Source organism: Arachis ipaensis, chromosome B07 (genome assembly GCF_000816755.2).
Source record: "Arachis ipaensis cultivar K30076 chromosome B07, Araip1.1, whole genome shotgun sequence".
Lineage (NCBI taxonomy): Eukaryota > Viridiplantae > Streptophyta > Magnoliopsida > Fabales > Fabaceae > Arachis > Arachis ipaensis.
Window position 1 is genome coordinate 3,799,924 of NC_029791.2, and position 20,112 is coordinate 3,820,035.

Sequence of the window (20,112 nt, forward strand, 5' to 3'; positions counted from 1 at the left end):
TTGTTAGATTTCAAGCAATGCCATTGTATCAGTGAATCCTATCTCGCTGACTATATCTTTTTCTTGGATTTTCTTATGATGTAGATTTGCTGATTAAGTCCTGTAAATCCTCGAAAACCCTATAGGGACATACCTGAAAGTCCAAAGCATGAATACTGGAGAAAGGTACATGTCACCATAATTCTTTTTCAGTCTTGGATTCTTTCTTAATTAATGTCATGGTAAAGATGCAATCATGCACCTGTTATGGCATAAATAATATGATTTCTTCTGATTTTAGGGAAAAAAGACTTCAGATTCAACTCCAGAGAGTACAAATTTTGAGCAGCAGATTGGAGGAAAAAGGAGGAAAGAAGGGTTGAAAAGAAAAACAAAGTGAAAGGAATTGAAGAAGAATTTGGTTTGATGTGTATGTTGCTGATGGATCTTATTTTTGCATATACGAAGGATGAGAAGTACAAGCGAACCGTCATTGCCTGCTTTATACAAGCAACTTACTTGCTTGAACTTGATAGGCAGGAGAACAGAACAAATGGAAATGCTCTAGCTCCGAATTGGTGGATTCCCTTCAAGTACAAACTCACCCAAACATTGATTGATGAAAGAGATGGGTCAATTTTTGGTGCAATATTCGAATGGGATCGATCTGCAGCACGGGCCGACTTGATTGTAATGAGACCTAGTGGTGCCCCAAGAGCTGTTTTAGCACTCAGAGGAACATTACTCAAAAGCCCCACGATGTGGCGAGACATTGAAGATGACCTCCGCTTTCTTGCTTGGGAAAACTTGAAAGGCTCTGTCAGGTTTAAGGTAGCTTTGGAGGTACTGAAATCGGTATGTGACTTGCATGGAAGAAATAATGTATGTATTGCAGGGCATTCCTTGGGGGCCGGATTTGCTCTTCAAGTTGGAAAGATGCTAGCAAAAGAGGGGATTTATGTGGAGACACATTTGTTCAATCCACCATCTCTTTCACTAGCCATAGGTCTCAGAAATCTTGGCAACAAGGCAGAATTTGTTTGGAATAGGCTTAAATCTACGCTTCCTTTGAGCGGCGAAGCACAGGCAAGCACTGAAGGAGACAAGACTAATACAAACACGAGGAATGCTAGGGGGGCAGCAACTTTTGTAATTTGTAGCCATCAAATAGCAATCAATGATGGTTTTAATGGTGTGAGATTGGTGTGAGATTTCATCCAATGGCTCACTTTTTTTTGCTGGTTACATGTTGGTTAGAATTTAACAAAGTTGCTGGCGCCCTAGACTTTTCCTACAAACACAAACACAAACACAAACACTAACACTAACACATCGAGCATAGCTTCGTCAAAGGGTTGGATGCCTCGACTACCTAGTTTTGGTTCTAAGGATAGTGTTGCTGTCGGAAAATGGGTTCCAAATCTTTATATCAACAGCAATGACTATATATGTTGCTCTTATACTGACCCTGATGGCAAGGCAGTGAAGATCAGCAGCAAGGAGAATCTCAGTAAAACAAATGCGCAAATCGCAGCGAAGTTGTTTGTTGTGTCAAAGGAAAAACAGAAATTTCTTGAGGCTCATGGATTGGAACAATGGTGGTCAAGTGATGCAGAAGTCATTAGCAGGCAACTTAGGTCTCTATACCATGTTACACCTTCACAAGTAACACTGATAAAACCAGTGTAACAATCCAGATTTTAAGCTGAAGTAAATCATTTTCAATCTTAATAACAACCGGATTTTGTGTTAATTCTTAATTCAAGTTTTGTAACTTGTTCTTTTTAACTTAGCAAAAGTTTTATAATTATACTAGATTACTACTTGAGGATATTTTAAGTTTTGTATAAGGCTCACTTTTTTTATTTTATTATTTTTTTAGCCTCCGATAATGTTAAAAATGGAGAATAATTTTGTTCGAAGATTATACTTTCTAGAGCATATAATGCTTTTTTCAACATATTGCCATGCCACAAACAAAATGCCTTATTTGTTACGAATAAAATCCAACCAACTAGAATATTGGATGAAAATTTTGGCCCTATGATGATCAATTTAAGGAAAAAGTATCATATGCTAAGAGTAATGGTATTTTGTTTCTAACTTTCTTTAATTTTGGGTGTTGACAAAGCTAAAAAGTGAAGGTCTAATTACCTTTTAATTAAGATAGAACTTATTTATCATGAAAATTATAAATTCAATAGTAATTGATTTATCAGTTTATTACTGTACTAAGGTTTTCATTTTAGAGAATCTTTTTTCAATAAAGTAATATCAACACAAATAAAGGGTTTAGATATTTAATATTAACTTCTCATATTCATTAAGCATTCTTTCTAACTTAAATACCCATTTTCTAAAAATATAGTTACTAATAAAGTATGTACAGAAACAAACAATTATGAATACAGTTTATGATACATTATAGTATGCAAGTTATGAACAGGATAATTACAGAGACATTAGTGGAATTATTTGGCTATAAAACAAAGACTTTTCGGATGATCTTCCATGAAAGAGAGAAAAGTCCACTCAACTAAGTCTAATAAAGTCTACATTCTTGTTTTGCTTTTCCCTTTCCTTGCCATTTGCTGTGGTTAAGTTTCCACAATGCAAAATTAGCACTTTTACTCAAAGGAGGGCTTTACCTACAGCATCACTGTGTCAGCATCTCAATCAAGAAACAAACAGTGTCTGGATTCTTAACTTCTGTTGATGGCAAACCATAAAGATCACAAATATGCTTTTCATGTCTCTGGCCCTCAGCACTTGCCTTCCCTTAATTGGAGAAACAACTTCAATTCCACTTGGTCAGTGTATAACTAACTGCCTTAGATTTGTGTGTATGTGTGTAAGAGAGAGAGAGAGATCTATACTAGTAGCATGCATGGGTTTTGTTTTGATGATCGGTTCATAAAATCTTAGCAGCAAATGGGTTGTGATATATGAATGTAAAGTTGCAAACTTTACCAAATGGGTTTCCAAAGTTTCTGACTTTGCATATTTGTTACTATTTTAGCCTTTTCTTATTTAGTAGATATTTCTGGTTGTTTCTAATACTCATTTAATTTCCAAAGTTTTTCTTGTTTGCATTAACAAAGGGAACTTTCTTTACTCTTCCTTTGTCATCCTAAATTAAAATTAATCACATTCTCTTATTACATGTAAATATGGTGCTAATGATTGTTTTATGGACATAGGAAGGATGAATATTATAAACAAGCTGCCATATCCTGCTTTACACGGACAGCTTACGCACTCGAAGTTGATAGACAAGATAAGAGAACACAAGAGAATGCTTTGGCTCCAGAGTGGTTGATTCCCTTCAAGTACAAGCTCACAAAGACATTGATTGATGAAAGAGATGGATCCATTTTCGGAGCAATATTCGAATGGGATCGATCTGCAGCATTGGAAGACTCGGTGCTAATTAGGCCTCTTGGTAACCCCAAAGCTGTTTTAGCACTCAGAGGAACATTAACCAAAAGGCATACAATAAGGAGATATTTCGAAGATGACCTTCGCTTTCTCTTCCTTGGGTGCTGGATTTGCTCTTCAATTGGGAAAGGAACTAGCACAAGAAGGGATTTATGTTGAAGCACATTTGTTTAATCCACCTTCTGTTTCACTAGCCTTGAGTCTTGAAAATACTAGAGAATATGAAGAATATGTGTGGAACATGCTTAAATCTATGCTCGTGTCAAATAGCAAAGCTGAAATCAGCAATGATGAAGAGAAGAGTGCTAGATTACAATTGATCAGTAGGATACCTTATCTATCTGGCTTGATGGATTCCAGTTTTTGGGTGGACAAATTTGTTCCTCATCTGTATGTCAATGAAAATGACTTGATTTGCAGCTTTTATGTTGATCCTGATGGTAGCATAGGAGTGAAGAACACCGAAAAGGAAAATACAAGCTCTGCGGATGGAGATTGGTGAGATCCCTTCCATAGTCAAACATGAATTGTCAGTTTTCATGCTTGCAGGACCACTTTGCAAAACATAAAGTACATTGGTGAGATCCCTTCCATTTCATGTAAGTTCTAGTTGTCTATTTACTTCTGGAGAGAGATGCTACTCTTGCAAGATTATAGTTCGAATATGCAGCTGATAAATGAAGGAGGTTACTAGCTTCAACTCATCAAACCTAGCTTCTCAGACGGCTAAACACATCCTTGAACCTCATTTTTCAGTCCAGTTCACTTATTTATCCAAACAAGGAGCACCAAATGGTTCATAGCACCATCTTTGAACCTCATTTTTTATTTAACATCATTTTAAAACAATGTAGAAAATGAAGCTGCTACAAAATGCAGCTGCTATTGCAAGATCAAAAACACAGTTAAATTATTATGCAGACAACTACTTAAGTGGTTAAAGAAAGAAGCGTCAATGTTTTAAGTATGGGAAAAATCTTTATCAACTTTTATATAATGTGTATTATAGCACATTTATAAACTCTTACATTATCTTGGAGTCAAGAATTAACTTGTCTTTTGTCCAGAGGCATTTTAAAACAACCTTAGTCCCAATTGTACCATCACAAAAACTCCAAGCTGATGAAACCAGTTGAAGGCAACACATATGCATCATTAGCACTTAGCAGAATGCAAAAACATGATATTTTTTCCCCACATTATTGAATATAGTTTCACTGAATGCAGAATAGGAAGATAAATGCCTTCTAATCAAAATTTTACTATCTTGCCATCCATGATGTAATCTTCTAAAATCAGAGTGACTACATGCAGAATAATGTGCTAGATTCTTAATTAACTAATCTAACAATCCACATTAAGCATAATGAAACCTCAATATCTGAGCTTCTCTCTGAATATGTCCATCTTTGTTTGTGCAAAAGTCCGAACTTAATTTAATTAATGATGGATTATTATTTAATTAGTTGTCAACCAAAGAGAAATATACATTACTATTTTTAATTAGGTCTTAACTCTTAAGCGAATTTGTTTCATTCATCGGATACACACTTTCAATTTCAAGTTTTCAAACCTGTTCTTGCATGGAATATTTTTCTACAATATATACATTGAATGACGAAATAAAAAAATATTCATGGATTAAAATGTTATAAAATAAAATTATGTTCATACTGAATGGTAAAAAATCAAACCAAACAAAAATTGACTCGAATAAATGAAACAAAACATAAAACATAGAGGAGGAACATTATCATGAATAAATATTCTGCACCAAAACATTATCTCCGATGATAATATCCTTCAATCGAATGAGAGAAGGAACATGGTAAACTATTTGAAAATGGTCATCATACCAAGGAGTCAACAAAATCCTAAACTCTTGATTTTCAGGATCATGGTAGGCAATGCAACCATTGGAACTTGCAGAATACTGAAAAATAGGAGTCCAAGATTCTCCAACTCCATATCTTTCCATCCTCCACATTGTGACAAGCAGCTCATTAAAATATATCAAGCAATATGCTTTGTCATGGGACGAGTTAATGACATAAAGGCAAATAAACCTAAAAAGTGATAATTGAATAGAAATTAACATAAAAATAAGAACAATTAGAATATTATTAACAGAAGAAATTAAATTTATACATCAATGTGACAAATATGAGTATGCCAAAATTTGACTGAAGCTAGAAACCAAGCGTACGGATTTCACAGATGAATTAAAAAAGAAAGTAGTTGGCTCGGATTTCACAGTTTCATCACGCTAAGTTGAATCCAACACGTTGATGCCTACGTGGCCTTCTTCCACTTTCTGCTTCTTCCTTTGATAACAGTTTCAGAGCTTTGCACTAAAATCTTTGGTGCACCGCTTTATTATTGGTTCTTCGATCTTGTTCCTTCTCCTCTCTTCAGTTGACCACTTTTCCGTCAAAGCCTTCCAAGTAATTTCAAAGCTGTCACTGAATCTCCTTGCAACTCTATGAATGTGATCCCTTTGAGGGTACATGAATCCATAAGAAAACAAAAGCCTCATATCGTTTGCAAATTCATCAGGCCTTGAATACACGAATTTGTTCAGCTTTGACTCTATATCCTCAAACCCTATTGGCTTCAACAACACACTCTCACATTTGTTACCAAGAATCCCTAACTTCTTGGGATCCAGAGTCTTATTGAAAGCCCAGCCATCTCTTCCAACCATGAAGCGCTTCAAGATCACCCAACACTGCATCTTTTGATAACGATCCATTCTCTGCTCATTCAGAACAACCTTCATCTCCTCTTCCTTCTTCGAACCGGTTCTTGGGATTCTTGAACATACATTGTGATGTTCTTCCTCTTCCTTCTTTGTGTTCTTTGAGTCAAGCACCTTAGAACCGGTTCTTGGGATTCTTGAACATGCATTGTGGTGTTCTTGCACAGAAGATTTTGTGGAAACAGAAACTTCAGAAGTTGCCAACTTTCTTCTCTTTCTGCCTCCGCGAGAATCAGCACCATCATCGTCCTTCTTCTGTTTGCACTGTGCATCAGTTGACAAGGTTCTAGAGCCTTCTACATGGCTCTTTCCCACTACATTCCACGAGTATTCAGTAGTGCTGCAATGCTGATCTTTCTTCCTCTTCTCAGAAGCCATAAATTCTGGTCCAGGCTTTGCAGTATCAGCATCATGCTTTCGTTTGCACTCTTCGGATGACACTGTTCTTGAACGCGGCAAACGAAGCTTAATTATGAGTCTCTTTCTTAGGGCAACCTCTGCCTCTGCCTCTGCCATTGAAAAACTTGGAGTGAACAAGGCTTTCAAGACTCGATCTTTGGTAGGATTAATTACGGAAAGAAGAAACAAACAAATTCGTGGGGGTACAATCACTAGGACACAAGTTCGTGGGGGTATAATATAGGATTAAAAGGGTTTGCTTTACTGTTACTGGTTTACGTACAAAACAAGGCAAAATAACATAGAAGACATTATGTACATTCTTTTGGACTTGTGGTAGTTCTTTTATAATATGGTTTGTTTGAGTGAAATCCTATTTTTTCAAGTTATCTTTTTTTGAAAGAGTTATCTTCTTTTAAAAAATTTTATAAAAAAATAAAAATAATTTTATGTTTGGATATATTATGTAAAAAGATTTTTTTTGTTTATTTATTTTGTAAAAATTATCTTTCTTTTAAAGAAAAAGATCTTTTAAAAAAAAGATATAAATTATAGCTTTTTAAGTTATACGAAAATATCTTTTGGATTAACTTAAATGAAAAGAATCACTTTTGGGTACACCTTTCTTTCATATACAATAATAATAGAGGCATATTCAAATTAGTATAGAGTTGTTGCATCTGTTTTGTTTTCTCAAGCTCTCTTCTGCTGTTATTTGTTCTTCAAGCGATTGCATACGTCTATAGCTGATGTATCTAAATATATACAATAATGTATTAAAAAAAAGTAGTATTTAACTACAAGTTCCATCTTGGCCGTATTTGAGGAGATTTATCTGGGTCTACTCTTTCCTCACTTTTTCTCCATTTAATTATAATAGAGTATATATGCATAAGAATCAAGAAAACCAAGAAACAGATCAAACAAATACTGTTAGTAGTTGATCAGCAAGTTATATAGTTAGTTATCAGTTATTCTGTTGTGACTAGTCTTGGAGTTAGCAAGCTGACTCACCTTTCATTTAGCATAGCTTATATATGTTGTACTTGAGACACATAATAATTCTGATTCACAATACAAACATATTTTTCCATTTTCTGCACAACTCATCTCTAAATGATTTCAACCACTCTCACCTAAACAATTGCAAAATCGAATTCTGGTGCTAAGTGCTATCATAGTAACACCATCATCATGGTTCTGACTTTGTTACTCCCTCTCTCCATGCCACTGTTATTCATTAAATTGGTGCCTTTCTGCTTATTTTTGTCATAATTGAGTTAAGACTGTTAATCCTTCTTATGCAGTTGTTAAGTGAGTCACCCTATTCAGCCTTGATTTCATTTCATATCTGAAACATCACTTATTTGAATGTCATTGTTATTATTATGTTCATTGTTTTCTATATCATTCTGTATTTGAATGGATTTATAGCCATGTGTGCAACCCTTGCAAGCAGAGAATTCCAGAATCACTTTTCTCTTGGAGTTCATTTGAGAAAAGACTTAAAGAACAGTAGTTGCTGAGGGTGCAGGGCGAGAGAGTACAGGGCGATGATAGCAATTAGTCAAACATGTGAATTGTCAGTTTTCATGCTTGCAGGACCACATTTGCAAAACATCAAGTACATTGGTGAGATCCCTTCCATTTAATGGCAGAAACTGCTACATCTAAAATAATGTGATTAAGTGTAATTTATTTAGATGTAATTAAAAAATAATTGAATACTATTTAAATGTGAAATATTTCCGCATTTTTGGAGGGTTGAATGCTTTATGTGTGCACCCTTAGGGAATTAAATACACTATGATTTGTTGTTGCTAGAGAATCAAGTCCCTTTCTTTGTTCTTGATAAGCTTTACTTAAATAGTGGCAATCCAAGCCATCCTTCATTATTAATGCTCACTCGTTCTATGGTTCTTGATAGTATCATTCCTCCAGGTTATGATGATGAGATAACTTTATTCAGTGTTGGTAGAATAGCTCATTTCACAGCTTCTGTTAAGATCCTCTGGATGCTCAAGAGGAGAAAGGTTACTGCAAATTTATAGTGCAACTAAGTTGAATGAAGGTGGAGTGAAGTGAGGTAAACAAAAAGAGTCAATGCTTACTAGACTTGGAAACTTTAGGCCATAGTTTGAGAATTCCATTTATTAGAGTGGATGACTGGACTGAAGTTGTTTTAAGAAATTTGTTAGCTTTCAAACAATGTCACTGTATCGAAGAATCCTACCTCACAGACTATATTGTTTTCTTTGATTTTCTTATCAACACATGTATAGCCCATATATTATTATATAGGGCTACTCTCAAGTTTTATCAACATTTGAATGTCGTATTTTTCTTATTGTTACTTTCTTTACATTATTTACACGTTTATTCTGAAATTAGTATTCAAATTAAACATCATGTTCTATCTTAAAGGAAACAAGAGAAGCTTTTCAATTTCAATTGTAGATAAAGAATGTGCACTATTCCTGTGTTACAAGTAATGAACAGAGGAATGTAAAGCTTAAACTAAAAGTCTCGGTTATCAGCTTTATATAGTTGGTCTTAGTTGAATGGTCTAACAAAAACTACCAAATCAGGTTTTATTCTAACTAACTTGCTGGCTGGAATATAACTAACTCTAATTGGTTATTGCACGTGAATATCTATTGTGTATTTGAATACTAAAAAAAAGGGCTAGAAGTAATAAATTTGTATTAACTAATGGGTCGATCACTCATGATTATATCTTGAAGCTGAGCCTTGTATAAATATGTTTCTTATTTTATAATCTCAGTGATACTTGCCTTAGAGCATCCAAGAAAAAAAAAGTGATATACTTGTTTTCACTTTGCAAGCTAAGATCATTATAGTTGTCTTTATTTTTTTCCCAATCTCAGAACTCAACTTGTTTTTTTGTAAGTTTGTGTGTCCTATTCCACCCATTCTTTTGTGATGCTTCCAAAACTTTTGATTGTAAAACAATGATTACTGACACAAGGTTCAACTTGTACTGAGTCAAAGGCCACACTCTCATATCGTTTCACTTTTCAATTACACAAAGGCTGAAAGGTGAGTATGCCTTATTATATCGCATTATCCTCCAATGTTTTTTTTAACTTTCTGCTAATATTAACTAATATAGAATCCATCTATGTAATCAAATAATCAATTTCATATTTCTTCCCTAGTGTTGTAACAAATAAGTATGTAAAATTCTAACAAAAAAGGAAAAGTGTTAATCTATTCATATAGATGGCAACTCCGAATTCTGATGACGTTGTAAAGAAGATTGAAGCAATGTTGAAGAAGGGACAAGCTCGCTTTACAAAGGAATGGTTCCCCACAACATCCGCAAGTTTAAAGAAGATGCATACACTCCAGAGATTGTTTCAATTGGTCCTTTTCACCATGGAGATGAAAAGTTGCTAAAGATGGAGGACCATAAAAGACTATATTGCAAACAATTTATTGAAAGATCCGAGACAAACAAGTTAGAAAGTTTTGTGAATTGCGTGCAAGAGCTTGAGCCAAAGATTCGTGGTTGTTACTCAGATGACATCAAGCTTAGTAAGGAAGAACATGTTATGGTGATCTTGGTGGACTGCTGCTTCATATTAGAGTTTCTACTCAGGTACCATTTCATGCTTACACGTGGCGATGATGCTATTCTTTTGCCAACACGGTTAAGGGTCTATATACGATATGATTTGTTGTTGCTTGAGAATCAAGTCCCATTCTTTGTTCTTGACAAGATTTACAATCTAGTTTTTCCTTCTACCTTCATTGATCGGAGCCACCACAGGCATTCTTCGTTGTTAAGTCTCGCTCTTTATCATGTAGTTCCTGGTAGAATAATCTTTCCTGGTGATTATAAGGGTGAGTTATCAGTATCCAATGTTGGTGGAACTCAACAGATTCAACATCAACTCATTCTTTCCGCTTGGAAACAGATTTCTAATGTCTTAATTTATTTTGGCTCAAACCCTGTTTGGTGTTTAGAATTTAACTCATAATTGGAATTGAGCTTCTGAATCCAAATACTTGAAATGCCTATTAGAAATGGTGTGCCTTTCTAATGTTTGGAGTTGGTGCTCTAAAAACATGCTTCCTTTGGTCAATCCATCAATCTAGTTGCCTACATGGATTCATAATATTGCCATTACATGTAATGATTGTAAAGGCCAAAAGAGATAGAAAGTAAACAATAGAACTAGAAGAGCTGCGGTAGGAATGAATTTGTGTGAAATCACCCCTTTCCCTTTTATAGAATTATACTGGAAATGCAGGAAATTATAGAGCAGAAAAAACTATGTTACTCCCTCTCTCCATGCCACTCTTATTCATTAAATTGGTGCCTTTCTGCTTATTTTTGTCATAATTGAGTTAAGACTGTTAATCCTTCTTATGCAGTTGTTAAGTGAGTCACCCTATTCAGCCTTGATTTCATTCTGTATTTGAATGGATTTATAGCCATGTATGCAACCCTTGCAAGCAGAGAATTCCAGAATCACTTTTATCTTGGAGTTCATTGAGAAAAGACTAAAAGAACAGTAGTTGCTGAGGGTACAGGGCAAGATTAGTTAATTAAGAAGCGTCAATGTTTTAAGTATGGGAAAAATCTTTATCAACTTTTATATAATGTGTATTATAAACTCTTACATTATCTTGGAGTCAAGAATTAACTTGTCTTTTGTCCAGAGGAATTTTAAAACAACCTTAGTCCCAATTGTACCATCACAAAAACTCCAAGCTGATGAAACCAATTGAAGGCAACACATATGCAGAATAGGAAGATAAATGGCTTCTAATCAAAATTTTATTATCTTGCCATCCATGATGTAATCTTCTAAAATCAGAGTGACTACATGCAGAATAATGTGCTAGATTCTTAATTAACTAATCTAACAATCCACATTAAGCATAATGAAATCTCAATATCTGAGCTTCTCTCTGAATATACAAATGAATGACACCTGGTTTCTACACGTATAGAAGGAATTTAAGTTCTACACTATAGCATTGGCCCCTTTTTTGGGTATTGGATTCAATTATCCAATTATCTAATTGTAAATGCTTACTGGACTTGGAAATTTCAGGTCATACTCTCAGAATTCCATTTACTAGATTTCGAGCAATGCCATTGTATCAGTCAATCCTATCTTTTTCTTGGATTTTCTTATCAACACAGAAAGGAATAATTGAGAATTGGTTAGGTGATAGCAATGCAGTGGCTACTATGTTCAAACCTTCGATCCTTAATAGCTTGATGTTAACACATATTCCACTTAATTTAATTCATGATGGATTATTATTTAATTAGTTGTCAACCAAAGAGAAATATACATTACTATTTTTAATTAGGTCTTAACTCTTAAGCGAATTTGTTTCATTCATCAGATACACACTTTCAATTTATTTACATTGAATGACGAAATAAGGTGGAAACTGTGTGTGTATGTGAAGTGTAATCCAATACATAAAAATATTCATGGATTAAAATGTTATAAAATAAAATTATATTCATACTGAATGGTGAAAAAGCAAACCAAACAAAAATTGACTCCAATAAATGAAACAAAACATAAAACATTATCATGAATAAATACTCTGCACCAAAACATTATCTCCGATGATAATATCCTTCAATGGAATGAGAGAAGGAACATGGTGAACTATTTGAAAATGGTCATCATACCAAGGAGTAGTCAACAAAATCCTAAACTCTCGATTTTCAGGATCATGGTAAGCAATGCAATCATGTAATTGAGATGTAGGGTCGGAACTTGCAGAATACTGGAAAATAGGAGTCCAAGATTCTCCAACTCCATATCTTTCCATCCTCCACATTGTGCCAAGCAGCCTATTAAAATATAACAAGCAAAGAGAATACCTGAATTCAAATAAGATGAGTTTTGTACCTGGATCCCTGGGCGCCATAGAGAAGTTTTGAAACTTCTCCGTGTCGAAATTGAAGGCCCATATCGAGACATTTCCATCAACATCTAAACCGATCCAATGAAGTGCCCCATTTAAATAAGTACCAATCTCATACAAATTTATCAAATTCTTGGGATAATCTATCTCAATATTTATCCATGTCGATGTTCCAACTGTGTGCATTTCAACAACAATACTATGATCTTTAAAGATATGTATTCTCACTAGCTTGTATTGGTTTGTTTTTGGGTGGAAACCAAAACCCCAAAGTATTTGCTTGCAGTGTTTCCGGACTGGAGGGATTTTTGGAAGTCTTATGAACTCACCTGTTATTGGGTTGCAAACAAGTGAAATGTTTCTATACGGTAGACCACTGAAGTAAAAAAGACCATTACAAGGAACTACTTTAATATAAAGTTCTCTATCCTTGAATGATTTAGGACCAGGTAGAGGAATCTCAAATTTAGGATCAAGTTTTATGCTGCTACTACTTTGATTCAGGACCTCAGACACCCTGCAGCAGCATGGATTGTTTCTCCGTTCATGCCATTCAATTGGATCATATTCAACAAGGCGAAAGATTCTGGAACCTAAGGGTCCGATCATGGTAGCAGGAAGTGTACGAGTAAAGAGTAATTTTGCAAAGTTTGGATCAGAAATTAATATATTCCAATCCTTACAAACACATCTACAAATCAGAACAGATTTCATGGGAAGTCTAACAAAAATATCGATCATTATATCGACCGTAAGGCTGGCAAAACAAGACATGGTTGAAGCAAGTGAAATTGATGCTTCTAATGGTGAAGTTTACTGATATTTATAAGCATTCTACCAGATGTGAAATCAGTTACCAAAAGAATAAAATTGTATTTGGTGTGAATCTTTATCTTTATCTTTATCTTTATTGAATTTGGGAATTATTTGTTTAGGTATCTTTATTAGAAATTTTTAAAATTTTATTTATAAATTATAAATTAAATTATTTATTTAGCTGGTTATTTTTAAAATTTTTAAATTTAAGTTGTTAGATATTTAATTTCTAAAATTGTTGAATTAATTAAAAAAAATCATTTTATTTAGTTGCTGCTAGTGTTGGAAATTTAATTTGAATATGGAAGCAAAGGAAGTGTTGGACTCGCGTACGGGGAGGAGGGTGCTTCACCTCGGATCAGAGGAAGCAGAACTCGGACCCTGCGAGTTGTGTCCCTCAAAATGTAAAAAAAAAAAATCCCTCAAAATGTAAAAAAAAAATTACCCAGAACAAGAAAAACGGATGGTCCGAATTCCACGTTTCAGATTTCAAATTCCATCAGCTGCAAATCGGAACATGCGATTTGTGAAGCAAAATTTCATGACCAAAGAACACGCATGGTCCGAGTTGTGTACTCTGAGTTTTTTCAATTTTTTTAACACAAATCGAATCTCTGAATTTTTTTCAACTTTTTAAACACAAATCAGACCCTCCGATTTGTGTACTCTCACAATTTTAAAAAACACCAAAAATTACCATGTTAAAGTATATCACTTATTTTGTTTTCATATCAAAATTTTTTAGCCGCTAGTGTTAGTGAGTGTTAAAAGGGAGCACACTGTTTAAAGGGTTGCGTTTCACTTTTTATATTTTCCAGGCCGCTGGTGTGGCACACTCCCTCTTCTGCATGTGCTACATCAGACAGTTCAATGGTATCTGATTGTAAACCCTTTTTTAGACTATGCTATGCAACTTTGCCTTTGCTCGTAACTCTCTACGTATAAGCTTAAATATATTTGATTTTTTTAACCATTTTAATACCAAAAGCTTATTTATATTTTAGACCTTCCATATGCATTAGCAAGCCTTTCATTCTTTAAACGGAAAACATATATACTGTATCAACTTTAAATCTCTATCAATGTCCATCATACAATTTATTTTTCTACACTGTATCTACCATGTATGTGTTGTAGCAAGGGGCAAAAATTTTATAAATAAAACTCATATCCTATCTAATAATAAATAAATGATATATTAGCATAAAATAATAAAAATACTCATCCAAAGTGTGACACAAATTTTAGCATAGCTATGTGATGTGTCAGCAGCTGCAGAGGGAGAAGGGTTTGTGGGCACTGGAACTGAACCAAACACATTTGCACCAATTGAGTTTGTGGTGTTCAATACTGATGAACTAGTACTGCATTTTCAATTTCAAATTTTAATTTTAGACCCCAAATTATTCTATTTTTTGTTAAGGAAAAAAAAAAGTAGGTATGTTGGCAACGTGGTTCACCTTGTTGATGGATACTGACATGTAGTAGTGCCTGAAAAACAGGTAAGTACATTAATTAATTAAATTGTCTTCAAATAAAAAATTAAATAAACGAATAAAATAGAATTATTATTTGAACAAAATAATTCCAATAAATGTGATACATACAATACAACACTTTTTTATTCATATGTTACTTTTTCCTTATGTCTCATTTATACGTAGTATTCACTTTGGTCATTTTTGTATAATGAAAAAATGAAAATGATGAACAAAAATACTTCTAGATACCAGTGACAAATTGACAAAACAATTTTGAAATGAAGTAGCTTTTTGAGAAGCAGCTTCCTAAAAGGTAGAAAGAAAAAAAAAAAGTTTAACTTTTTTGCATCATTCATTTGGCACTTTAATTTGTATCTCCTATGTATCCACATCCCACAAGACCACAAGCCGTTCTTAGTCAAAAGCTTATGATAAAAAAATTCAGTACAAATTTCTTTTTTCTATACTCTGTTCAGAATTTGATTCCATGACCCACCTAATTGCACATGACTTTGGTGGTGGTTAGTCAAAATTAAAACCCAAGAATCATCCATAGATAAGAGTAGTGCTAGATTTCCGGGATCCCTTACTATTTTTTTCTATATATATTTTGATTAAAAACAAATAATACTTTAAATTTTAATTCAAAAGTTTAAGAGTTTATAAGAGGTTTAACTGGAGTTAAATCGATTATAATAAAATAATATATTTATATATAATATATATTTTTAAAAAAATTATATTTTATAATTTAAATTGATTAACAGTTAAAAATTGAATCTATTTGATCAATGAACCAATTTTTGATTGGTTTTTTGTTTTTTTTTTACCATAGTCAACTGATCTTTTCTTCAACTAGACTTATTTGATAGCTAATTTCTAGTTAAACCCATTGAACTAACTAGTTCGGTCCGATTCTTATAACAGTCCCATAAATTGCATTTATTTGCGTGTATCAAATATTGGTGAAAACTCAGGTGCAGTCGACTTCATGTGAAGTTGATAGTCGAGAGCCGTTAGATAAAAATTTAGTCAAATCAATCAAATTATCTAACGGCTCTCAGTTATCAAATGCACCTGAGTTTTCACCATCAAATATATACTAGTTTGGTCTAAAATGAAAGCATGATTGTGAATTAATGCATTGAGATTGAGCATGATTGTAAGATTAAGAAGAGGCTTACTTGGATTAGTGTTAGTAATGAGAGCAGCTCCACCAAAATTGCAGCTATTAGGAACAGGATTCTTGAGATAATACTTATTGAATGCATAAGAAGCATGTTGTTGAATAGTATTTGGAATGTAACATATTCCACCAGGTTGAATTGGTGAGCAATCATCACCACCATAGCCACAAGCATAGTCCAATGCAACTTGCAATGAAGTTTGTGAGGCACTAGGGCTTGCAATGCACCAGCTTGCACCTGAAGAAACTGGTGATGAATTCACTGTGGTAGGTGGAGTAGTAATTGGGATTGTTGATGCTGGAGAAACACTAGTACTATCAGGGTTTGAATTAGGGTTTATGAATGGAGATGTTGAAAAAGTTGGTGTGGTTGGAACCAAGTTTGGAATTGTTGCAATTGGAGTGGTGATATCTTTTTGTGTGGTGAAAATTTGAGCATCATTTAATAGTACATTCACATGTCTACTTTCTTCCTTCATTGTCCTATATGAACAACCTGTGCTTCAAAATTGAAATTACCATATGAATCTCAAGATATTACTAATTATTAATCATTATGTATTTTTTTATAATGAAGATTACTAATTAGTTTTAAATGAAGATAAGTAAGTAGGGTACCCTATGAAGAGAGGGCATATGTAATGAGTCAAAGTAGTTGGGTTGGGGCCCCTTGTTATTGTATCTTTTCAAGAATTGGTGGAAGGAACCATAGAAAGGTGTTGTTACAAGTTACAACCCTATGTGAATGAAACCTTAGAAAACATGAGCAAGAAAAGAACCTTGTTCAAATTTCTGTTGTGGAAAATTTGTTCTATGATTGCTTTAAGGAACTGATTAATCATCCAAACAAGGCATAGTAAAAGTAATGATTAACTGAGCAATAGAAGAGACAACATTTTGAACTAAACAAGAAGAGAAAAAAGTGCTTAGTTAGTTAACTAAATTCCAATTAGAAAGAACACAAAATAACAAAGAAGGACAAAGCAATTTGTGCTTTCAAAAAACTTAAAATAAAACCAATCAGTTAAAGAGAGAGCAGAGAATATATTCAAAAGATAAAGTATGCAAAGGAAAGCAACTGAATACATTAAACCAAAAAAAAAAGGAAACAGAAGTGAGGATTAAGAAAAAAACAAACAGTATCTTCAAATTTAAGCAACAAATGTCAGAACAGAACAGAACTGAACTGAACTGAACTGAAGAAGTTAAATAAATAAAAGAAAAAAGAAAAAAAAAAGAAGAAGAAGAAGGAAAATTACCTGAACATAGGAACTGACTCAGTAGAAGAAACATTACATAGTAGTTTACACATCTTTCCATGATTAATCTTTTACTTCTTCAACTTGGTACTTCACCACTTATATATATGTATATATACACTTGTTCTTCCTATGAATCAATGAAAGAGAAAAGAAGATATCATTAACTAGAGAAGCAAAGAAGGTATAAATATAGATAGATAGAAGAGAAGGAGGAAAAAGGAGGGAAGAAGGGTTGAAAAGAAAAACAAAGTGAAAGGAATTGAAGAAGAATTTGGTTTTGGTGTGATGATTGTAATGATGGCTGCTGATGTGTACATTTTCTGCCTTTTTCTCTTTTCTTCTCTCTATTCACTGTTCTGCAACACTTCTTCTCTTCTTCTTCTTTTTTAGAACCATACACATTATTATATTATAAGACTCATAGCCATGAAAATGTTCTGGAATCTGTGTACTAAATGGCACATGCTTCCCCTAGGATATGATATTATATTTTTCTGTGTCTCTTTCTCTATATGGCTATATAGTTATGCTTAGACAGCAAGGGAAAAAAATATATATGAATATTCTTTTTTACTTGACACTGACATATAAACAAAGTTGGTGTTTAGAAGTCACTTAAAAATTTATAATTTAAAGGGTAGAAAATAAGAGATTAGATGTTAACACATAATAGATTATTTCATTCCCTAGTGAACTTGGATCATGTCATCCATAGAACAAGAACTACAGCTTGCCATTACTAGTAAATGCGACTATAAATTATGACTTCCAAATTTTATTACTAAAAATTTAGTAATCAAATGTTAAGAATGAGAATTAAGTTGGGTTGGCCTACTGATTAATTCACTAGTCCGTTTAAGCAAGTGTTGGGAGTTCGAATCTCATTTTGTGCATGTAGCAATTTATTGGCCAGCAGCAAATTTCGAAGATATTTTTTTTCAATTTTAAAGTTCAAAACTAATATTTCCTATTAATAAATTAAACTAGCTACTGCATTAACCAATTTTACATTATTAGCATAGAATTATAGCAGTTCATGTGGGTGGACCTAGTCATCATCAACATTTAGTTAGAAACCAAATTGATTTGAGTTGTTGGGTGAAACAAACTTTAGTTCAATGGCCCAGAGTTTACCTCCCAAAGCTCTATAATTTATATCCTAATGTCTTCACTTTAGATCATAGGCTATAATATAATCAAGATTCAAGGGCCCAATTACACTTCTTAATTAATAAACACACTTTTTAAACAACCAATTTGGTCCTTGATGAAGGAAAAAAAAAATCAATTTAGTGGAGTGGATAACTTATTCGTTCACTTAAATAATTGTTAGAGTTTAATCACAAAAAAAAAATTGTTAGAATTTAAACAAAAAAAAAATTGTTAGAATTTAAACAAGTATCGTAAATTTAAATTTCAGTTTGTATATGCAACAGTGATAAATTCACACATAATTCTTGACATGTCAGATTGAAAATACAAAAAAAAAAAATTGTTCCAAATAATAAACTAATTGATTAAACTATTATTTAACTTACAAATCCTCCATTTTAATGCATATGTATAAACTATAAAGTTATTATTGTCCAAAAAAAAAAGGTTTATATATGTATGAATCTTAGAAGATGAAATGAAATTTTAAAATAAATGTAAAAAAATGGGTACATTAAATAATGCAATTTGACCATAAGAAATTGATATAAACGAAAGTAATTAATACTCTGGCTACTTTAATTAATTTAATCAAATTTGTAAAATAATTGCACATATTATTTCGATGCGACACAATGGAAAAATAATTATGTAAACAAAGTTTGTGGGATGTGACATATTTTTACTTTATGTGTAAATAGACCCACATTCAGAAATAAATAAATTAAAAATCTGTGCCACAATGAACATTGATTATAAAGAGACAGTCCTAATTAAATAATCTGTATGTGAAGACAAATAATTTCAGTTAGTCACGTGTGAATCTGTTTGGAAGGACCAACAGAAAAATCGTACTGGCAAAAATTAAATATAAATAATTGTGCATTTGATATTAGTGTCAATAATATCACAATGTATAGTGCCATAATTTTGGTCTTAAAAAATAGATATTATACATATATTATTATAAAATAATGCTAATCATATAGTATGTGTTTCTTAATTATATCCACAAGCTTCAAAATATCACAATTATTCATAAAATAAAACTGAGATTCTACATTTAATCTTATCATAAGGTTAGTTCACGTGACAAATTCATGGTGCCTGGGTCATGATAATTCTATGCCTATAATCATAGTGTTACTTAAAGGAGCCCTCACATACATTTCATGAAGTTATATATCAATAAATAAATTGAATCATTTATGAGTTCACATTATCAAGCAAACGAGAAAAAGATGACAGCACAGCCAAACTAATAACAATGATGATAGTAATAAGTAATAAGAGGTGACTTCTGCATTTATTATAGAAAGTTAATTAACATCATATTTTATGTAATAAAAACTCATCCACAGTTAATTTTATATAAAATTAATAATTAAGAATGGTTAAATAATTTTTGATTAAATTATTATTTAATAATTTTTAATTATTAATTTTATATCAAATTAACTGCGAATAATTTTTTATTATTTTATGCCTATCAAACTCAGAGTCGTAATAAACTAATAATAGTTTCTTAAGTTGACTCTCATGAGAAAAATAGAAGGTTTAGTTTTTGTTCAATCAGTCATAGATATAGTAAAATTTCGCCTTAGATAATTTAGATATATAAAAAAATCGATAGAATATCTAACTAAGAGAATAAATTAGATAAAAAAAATAGATAAATGACAAAAAATATAAAAAGACTTAAGAATACCATATATC

The 20,112-nt window shown here is 32.7% G+C and overlaps 5 protein-coding genes and 1 pseudogene across 9 annotated transcripts; 3 read left to right on the forward strand and 3 right to left on the reverse strand.

Moving 5' to 3' along the window:
• On the forward strand, positions 56–1,812 carry LOC107609905 (GDSL esterase/lipase At4g10955-like). The gene is made up of 2 exons (XM_021107029.1): positions 56–165; positions 281–1,812. Exon 2 carries the CDS (start codon positions 406–408, stop codon positions 1,186–1,188), a length of 783 nt encoding a protein of 260 aa, XP_020962688.1. The 5' UTR covers positions 56–165; positions 281–405; the 3' UTR covers positions 1,189–1,812.
• On the forward strand, positions 2,367–4,117 carry LOC107609906 (annotated as a pseudogene).
• On the reverse strand, positions 5,756–6,691 carry LOC107606490 (transcription factor GTE12-like). Its single transcript, XM_016308552.1, has one exon. The coding sequence runs from the start codon at positions 6,689–6,691 to the stop codon at positions 5,756–5,758; it is 936 nt and encodes a 311-aa protein (XP_016164038.1).
• Positions 9,898–10,986, forward strand: LOC107606489 (UPF0481 protein At3g47200-like). The gene is made up of 2 exons (XM_016308551.1): positions 9,898–10,441; positions 10,976–10,986. The coding sequence occupies exons 1-2, from the start codon at positions 9,898–9,900 to the stop codon at positions 10,984–10,986; spliced, it is 555 nt and encodes a 184-aa protein (XP_016164037.1).
• LOC107606488 (F-box protein At1g47340-like) lies at positions 12,124–13,294 on the reverse strand. Its single transcript, XM_021106654.1, has one exon. It carries the CDS (start codon positions 13,271–13,273, stop codon positions 12,158–12,160), a length of 1,116 nt encoding a protein of 371 aa, XP_020962313.1. The 5' UTR covers positions 13,274–13,294; the 3' UTR covers positions 12,124–12,157.
• Positions 14,330–17,733, reverse strand: LOC107608084 (major pollen allergen Ole e 10-like). 5 transcript variants are annotated; one of them, XM_021107034.1, is made up of 5 exons: positions 17,560–17,733; positions 17,242–17,371; positions 15,981–16,483; positions 14,776–14,806; positions 14,330–14,679 (listed from the first exon to the last, which is right to left on the reverse strand). In XM_021107034.1, the coding sequence occupies exons 2-5, from the start codon at positions 17,292–17,294 to the stop codon at positions 14,514–14,516; spliced, it is 753 nt and encodes a 250-aa protein (XP_020962693.1). In that variant the 5' UTR covers positions 17,295–17,371; positions 17,560–17,733; the 3' UTR covers positions 14,330–14,513. The 5 variants fall into 5 exon arrangements, with proteins under 5 accessions (XP_020962693.1, XP_020962694.1, XP_020962691.1 ...); XM_021107035.1 differs by adding an exon at positions 16,601–16,734 and having other exon boundaries at positions 15,981–16,478; positions 17,242–17,731; XM_021107032.1 differs by having other exon boundaries at positions 15,981–16,478; positions 17,560–17,728.

What these genes read in the sequence shown, in the direction of transcription:
- LOC107609905 (XM_021107029.1), top strand. Translation starts at nt 406, where the DNA reads ATGTGTATGTTGCTGATGGATCTTATTTTTGCATATACGAAGGATGAG.
- LOC107606490 (XM_016308552.1), bottom strand. Translation starts at nt 6,691, where the DNA reads ATGGCAGAGGCAGAGGCAGAGGTTGCCCTAAGAAAGAGACTCATAATT.
- LOC107606489 (XM_016308551.1), top strand. Translation starts at nt 9,898, where the DNA reads ATGGTTCCCCACAACATCCGCAAGTTTAAAGAAGATGCATACACTCCA.
- LOC107606488 (XM_021106654.1), bottom strand. Translation starts at nt 13,273, where the DNA reads ATGTCTTGTTTTGCCAGCCTTACGGTCGATATAATGATCGATATTTTT.
- LOC107608084 (XM_021107032.1), bottom strand. Translation starts at nt 17,302, where the DNA reads ATGGAAAGATGTGTAAACTACTATGTAATGTTTCTTCTACTGAGTCAG. An exon ending in GAGTCAGTTCCTATGTTCAG is followed by an intron (nt 16,479 to 17,241) that starts GTAATTTTCCTT and finishes TTTGAAGCACAG; the next exon opens with GTTGTTCATATAGGACAATG. An exon ending in CATTACTAACACTAATCCAA is followed by an intron (nt 14,807 to 15,980) that starts GTAAGCCTCTTC and finishes CCTGTTTTTCAG; the next exon opens with GCACTACTACATGTCAGTAT.